The sequence below is a fragment of the Ixodes scapularis genome, unplaced genomic scaffold (assembly GCF_016920785.2).
Source record: "Ixodes scapularis isolate PalLabHiFi unplaced genomic scaffold, ASM1692078v2 PGA_scaffold6__148_contigs__length_123643588, whole genome shotgun sequence".
NCBI classification, from domain to species: Eukaryota; Metazoa; Arthropoda; class Arachnida; order Ixodida; family Ixodidae; genus Ixodes; species Ixodes scapularis.
The window spans coordinates 10195298-10202225 of NW_024609881.1; the positions used below are offsets into that span (position 1 = coordinate 10195298).

General features: G+C 44.6%; 1 protein-coding gene and 1 non-coding gene across 2 annotated transcripts; both read left to right on the forward strand.

The window, feature by feature from the left end:
- Positions 1 to 796: 796 nt before the first annotated feature.
- LOC120849301 (zinc finger protein 709-like) lies at positions 797 to 2496 on the forward strand. Its single transcript, XM_040221505.1, has one exon. The coding sequence runs from the start codon at positions 956 to 958 to the stop codon at positions 2195 to 2197; it is 1242 nt and encodes a 413-aa protein (XP_040077439.1). The 5' UTR covers positions 797 to 955; the 3' UTR covers positions 2198 to 2496.
- A 3132-nt stretch (positions 2497 to 5628) lies between these two features.
- Positions 5629 to 5701, forward strand: Trnat-agu. Its single transcript has one exon. It is a non-coding gene; the product is annotated as a tRNA-Thr (tRNA).
- Positions 5702 to 6928: the final 1227 nt, after the last annotated feature.

The following is a 6928-nucleotide window of genomic DNA, read 5'->3' on the forward strand; positions in this document are numbered from 1 at the left end:
GGACACATGCAAAGGAAAAAAACATTTTTTTTAAACGGCTTAGGTGGAAAAAGGCCGCCATAAAACGATTTTACAACGAAGAAAAAAAATTTTTCGAGCTATATTTACGGCGCAAAACGAATTTGTAGTTGGCGCCCGCGGGCACCGTGGAAAAGTGGTTTGTATTTATCACGTGACTGGTCTTTATTTATCACGTGGTGCTTGTGCTCTTTTGGAAGCTTCCTATGGCCTCTAAAAGTAACTTATTCATCTTTGTTTGAAGTATAACAAAAAACCAAGACGAATAAGTAACTTTTAGAGCCCAAAGGGAACCCCTGAAAAAGCGCAAGCAGACGTGATAGACCTGTGCGCCAGTCAGACGACGGCGGCGGCGCCCCGAAGCAGACGAACTTGTGCGGCGGCGGCGACGGTGGCGTTGAGAAACGCGTTGAAGCGGCGTTCGCACAACGCTCAGCGTGCGGCGGCGACGCAGCGCGGCGGCGCGCGGGCCTACCACCGCGAGCGCCAACTACAAATTCGTATAGCGCCGTAAATATAGCTCTAAAAATTTTGTTTCTTCGTTGTAAAATCGTTTTATGACATCCTTTTTCCATCTAAGCTGTCTAAAAAATTTTTTTTTTCCTTTGCATGTGTCCTTTAAAAGGCTGGAGACTCCCCTTAATGGTGCCAGTTGCAAATGAGTGCTTGTGTGAATCGAATTCAAATTGCAGCAAATTATTAAACAGGACAGCTGCATCTGGATCTTGGTTGGGCTTTCCTTGTGTGTCAATACATATGGTATTTTCTTGTAGGTGATGGAGTCAGATGGTTAGGGGAAGCCAGCTGCCCCCTGAAAGTCACCGAGGACATCTGGTTCGGATGCTGTTCCTGCACCTATGTCACCAGAGATCAGCATGCAATTTTGAGCCATCTGGCTGCCCATGGTGATGAACAATCCAAGTGCCAGCATCCTCCCATGTCTGGCTCATCCCAAGTGCTCAGCAACACTGGGAACCACAAGAGTGAAAAGCCATTTAAGTGCAAGCTTTGCTCCCAAGAGTTTGCTTATAATTCCCTTCTGACCTGTCATAATCGAACACATGCTGGTGAAAAACAATTTAAGTGCATGCAATGCCCCAAAGCCTTCGCTTGGAAGAAAAGTCTGATGTACCATAGTCGAACACACACAGGTGAAAAGCCATTTAAGTGGAAGCTTTGTCCCAAAGAGTTTGCTTGTAATTCCCTTCTGACCTACTATAATCATTTGCACACTGGTGAAAAGCCATTTAGATGCATGAAGTGCACCAAAGCCTTTGCTAAAAATTCTTCTCTGCAAAGACATAATCGAACACACACAGGTGAAAAGTCATTTCAGTGCATGCAATGCCCCAAAGCCTTTGTTCATAGTAAAGATCTGATCTACCACAACCGAACACACACAGGTGAAAAGCCATTTAAGTGCAAGCTTTGCCCCGAAGAGTTTGCTCGTAATTCCCTTCTGACCTACCATAATTATTTGCACACCGGTGAAAAGCCATTTAAGTGCTTGCAATGCCCCCAAGCCTTTGTTAAAAATTCTGAACTGTGTCGTCATAATCAACTACACACTGGTGAAAAGCCATTTAAGTGCAAGCAGTGCCCCCGAGCCTTTGCTCAATATTCTTATCTGCGAAGGCATAATCGAATGCACACTGGTGAAAAGCCATCCAAGTGCAAGTGGTGCTCCAAAGCCTTTGCTGACAGTAGCAGGCTGGCCCACCACAATCGTACACACACAGGTGAAAAGCCATATAAGTGCAAGCAGTGCCCCAAAGCCTTTGCTGGAAGTTCATCCCTGAAAATTCATAATCGAACCCACACTGGTGAAAAGCCATTCAAGTGCAAGCAGTGCCCCCAAGCTTTTGCTGAAAATTCCCATCTTCAAAACCATAATCGAACACACACTGGTGAAAAGCCATTTAAGTGCAAACAGTGCCCCCGAGCCTTTGCTGAACAAACTGCTCTGAGAAAACATAATCGAACACACACTGGTGAAAAGCCATTTAAGTGCAAGCAGTGCCCCCGAGCCTTCGCTGAAAATGCTGCTCTGAGAAATCATAATCGAACACACACTGGTGAAAAGCCTTTTAAGTGCAAGCAGTGCCCCAAAGCTTTTTCTCAGAGTAGGAGTCTGTCTTACCACAACAGAGCACACGCAGGTGAAAAGCCATTTAAGTGAAAGCAGTGCCCCCAAGCCTTTGCTACAAATTCCCATCTTCAAAGCGATAATCGAACACACACTGGTGAAGAGCCATTAAAGTGCAAGCAGTGCACCCGAGCCTTTGCTGAAAATACTGCTCTGAGAAATCAATCAAACTCACTGGTGAAAAGCCATTTAAGTGCAAGCAGCGCCCCCTAGTCTGCTCAAAATTCCTCTCCACAAAACCATAATCTAACACATACAGGTGAAGTCATTTAAGTGCAAGCAGTGCCCCCAGAGCCTTTTCTCATAATACTAGTCTGATCCACCATTATCAAAAACAGTGTTCTAGGGGGAATGAGGGTCTTTAACTTTCTTAATTTTTCATTTATCGTGTTGAAATTTAGTATACTGATGTATTTTCCAATGGTGATTTCAAATACACAATGAGTTTTCAGATAGCTTTACTATATCCTGAGCTATCAATAAATTCATAATTTTAACTAGGCCCTCATTATGGGTGGTTAGCATAAAATTCTTTAGAATATATCAACTGCTTATAGAATTGCATTCACCAAGACATGCTTTGTGCAGTGATGCTATTTCTGTTGCTTTATGTCATACAATCATTTTAATTATTTAGTTCTAAAGCCTTAATTAGACACTAACAATGTGTAAGAAGCACCTAATTAAAATTCCATATTGATAACTCGGGATCTAGTAAAGCTACCTGAAGACTAATTGTATGTTTAAAATCACCACTAAGATGCATCAGTATGCTAAATTTCAGCAAAATAATAAAAAATAAAAAGTTAAGAGATTTTTATCACCTTAAAAACAATACAAGTGCAAACAATGCCCTAAAAGCTTTGGTCAGTGTAGTTGTTTATACTCCAGAACCAAATGCACACATATGGAATGCCTTGTGGTTGGCCCATAAGTTTAGTCTGCCCCATGTGTAATTTAGCTCGTGCAAAACAATGCCTTTTCAATCAAAGTATGCATATAACTCAGTGCAAAATAGGTCCCAAGGCCTTTGCTCAGCTTTATAGTGAAGCTCACCGCAATGAAGTGCTTATGCATTAGAAGCATCACAAATCCCAGCAGCATTCCAGGCCATTTTCTAAACGGCCTTGCCTCATTGGGCACATGCTAATGCACTAGGTTAACAAACCCTAAGGGCATTGGCTTAAAGCCTGCAGCAGGTAGGCCTTTCAAATGCCAGCAATATCCAAGAAGTCTCTATCATTTTTCCAGCTTGGTTGGCTATACAGTCAGACTCTTTGGCAATGCTCTGCAGCCTTTCGTCCGAATGCCATAATTTGTCATCGCACAAACGTATTGTGTGTAGGATATGATTCTTCTCCAGCTGTGATCTGGAGGCTGGGTTAATGAATGGGAGAAATTGCCTAATGAATTTCAAAGCAGCTACTCTGTGTTCTGCACCTGTATCTACATTGGGTCATTTTCTATTGCTTGTTCCAAGCTCCCTTGAACTTGTTCGATGTATTCTTCTTGAGACAAGGTCTAATATGTTTGTAAAAATGTCTTCGTTGTTTTTTTTTATACTACTCTTTTCTATGGGGAAGGAAGATGTAATCGTGCTAAAAGTTAATGTACGACCTAAATTCCATCTTGATTATTAAAAAACAAAAAGGTCGACAGTTTTGACTTTTACACTTGTTTCTTTCAGCTGCTGCAGATTATGGTACTAAAGTAACGGCTGGTCCGGCATGCTTGTGACTGCTTATGACCAAAGAAACTCGTTTTTGAGCCTCTTGTGAGGGTTTACAACTTACTGCACTGCTGTGCAACCGGTTGTAAGCAGTCACAAGAGCCTTGAAAACTGGTCTTGTCTCAGTCGATTGTAGTCAAATGGAAGTGTGTGAATTAAGTAGTGTGGAGTAACTTTTCCAAGATTTTTGTTTTGACATCCTTTACAGTGCTAAGACCTCATTTTAGCAGTTACCTCGGTGGGGAACTAATTGCCGAGTCTGTGTATACACCGCGAAATTTGCTGCTACCGGTTGGGACGTCGTTAGTTGAATGCCTCGCTCTGCCCAGCAATTTTCGCTATAGATTGGTGCTGTATCCATTTTGAATGCCCCTTCTGAACTGCATTGACGAAACTTGCAGAAAATTCGTAACATGCTCATACTGAAAGTGTTTTTGCCTTCCCTCTTTGCACTGGCATCTTCACAGTCATGTATTTATGACACCTGCTTTCAGATATCACTTTTCTTTGTTTTAGGTTTTCCCAATATTTTGTCGCTCCGTGTCCATTTTCCCGGCAGTTGTTTCCGTGTTGCCTGGCTGTCTGCATCAGAATTTTCGAACCGTAGGTTTCATTGTTTGCTTAAAAGTTCCGTTTTCTTTTTTTTGTGTGTAACACAGGATAACGAATGACGAAATTAATCCCTGGAGAAGGGGAACAAAGGACAAACATAAATCTCCAAACAACAGCTAGGTGACTGGTGAACGACCGAAAAAATCCGCCTGGTCCGGGTATCAAACCCGGGACCTCTCCATTACAAGTGGAGCGCTCTACCAACTGGGCTAACCAGGGGTTAGACGTCAGTAGAGCAAACAGGTTTTATCAGCTGCCACCAGTCTAACACCAACAGGGGTGAAGCTTGCAAATTTAAGGTTATATTATAATACAATTAAATGCAAAGGTGCAAGCGAGCTGAACAAGAATGACGAAATTAATCCCTGGAGAAGGGGAACAAGGGGGACAAAGGACAAACATAAATCTCCAAACAACATCTAGGTGACTGGTGAGCGACCGAAAAAGTCCGCCTGGTCCGGGTGTTGTTAAGGGGTGTCCAAACAGGACACTACAAAACTCACGACTCCGGCAAATCGTGCCGCGCTCTGCCGCGATCCGCTTCCGGCCGTCGGAGGGAAATTTCCCTCCGTCAATTCTTCCCGGGGGGAAACTTCCCTCCGTCAAATCTCCCCCTCGCTTCCTCCACGGCGGCCTTGCCCTGCTTATCACGTGGGTCCGGAGAGCCACTCACACGCTCTGTTCGCTGTCGGTCAATTGCTCAAGGCCTCCGCTCACAATACGGAACCGCATCGGACGCCATCACGACGAAAGTGAATCTCGACATAGAAAGCAGATCCGAGGCGGGCGAAACGCACCCTTCGACGCAGGAATGTCCCAAATCCACCCGAAGCCGGACCTCCTTGGCCTTCGAGCCGAGGCGACGGCGGTACGCGAGGGCGTTGGCGAGGTGAGCCAGACGCAGGTGGCGTGTGACGTCAATCTGAAGAGGAGAGCAGTCGTGATCGTAAAAATTTTCACGGCTCCTGCAAACATTTTCACGACTCCGACAGACCGTAAAAATAGAAGCGCCCGCTTCAATTTTTACGATTTGCCGGAGTCGTGAGTTTTGTAGTGTCCTGTTTGGACACCCCTTTAGACTGGTGGCAGCTGATAAAACCCGTTTGCTCTACTGATGTCTAACCCCTGGTTAGCTCAGTTAGTAGAGCGCTCCACTAGTAATGGAGAGGTCCCGGGTTCGATACCCGGACCAGGCGGATTTTTTTCGGTCGCTCACCAGTCACCTAGCTGTTGTTTGGAGATTTATGTTTGTCCTTTGTCCCCCTTGTTCCCCTTCTCCAGGGATTAATTTCGTCATTCTTGTCCAGCTCGCTTGCAGCTTTGCATTTAATTGCATTATAACACAGGATAGTTTGTTTTTCTGCTGCTTTGATGGCTAACATTCTCACATTTTTTTAAAGGAATGAATATTGTCGGTAAAACTAAAGCATGAAACAGGTGCGGTAAAACTGGGTGTTGCACGCTGTTCGCCCCTCGCCGCTAGGTGGGCCGCAGGCGCACCACGCGGCTTTCTTTCTATAGGGTGTTTTCACTGACGTAATTCGGTCCACCATTTTGTTGTTGTGAGCTGTCTGGTGTGTGCCAAACTCGAGCATTCCAAGGATTTGCATGCCCTCTCAAATGCGTAGAGCACCAGTGACATCTCAACCGGTTACAATGTGACCCTTCAATGTAGTAAATTTGAAAAAAACAAACTAACAACAAAATGGCGAATTGGCGTCATGTGCATGCAACCTATATACTGAAAGGTAGCGTAATTTCTCCTCTCCCCGCGTTTTTCTCCTTTCTATCGAGGGCAATCCTCCTTGTCCTCCTGCGCCTGACCCCCACTGCCCTGTTTTTGCGAGGCCCACAAGGCGCGCGCCTGCGCGCCAGGCCGTACTTGTTTGTTTTTGCAGACGGCGGACTACAGAATTTTTTTTTTTCAAATATGAAGACAGTTTTGTTTTTTAACGTGAAGAAACTAGCCCCTGTGCACCTTTATTGGAGTTGCTAATTATGGGAAGACGTCTCGATCAGCTAATGTAATAATCCGAGCGGAGTTGGAAACGCTCGGATGCAGACAAAACTTTCTTTAATTCCTCTAAACGCTGACGACAAAAAAAGAAATGGCAATGTAGTTTTGAGTATTTTGGGACATCGGCTTGCACTGAATACTACCTGCAACTGTGCACATGTGCACGGAGGAATATGCGACGTTTGCTGTTCACACGCCTCGAGCATAAAACTAGCCATCAAATACACATACTCGTTTCCCCTCGATTAAAATAAAACATTGCGCGTTCTCGGTTGCCATCTAGTGCGTTTCTTATTTATCCCATTTATTGGGGAGGCCGTCTTTCATCCTTACTGTGTTTCGAGATATTGTTTTAAGGTTCTCACGTGCAAAGTACGCCCTTGAGTTCACTCGCGAAGCGTATAAG

Coding starts and splice junctions, on each gene's coding strand:
- LOC120849301 (XM_040221505.1), top strand. CDS start 956: ATGTCTGGCTCATCCCAAGTGCTCAGCAACACTGGGAACCACAAGAGT.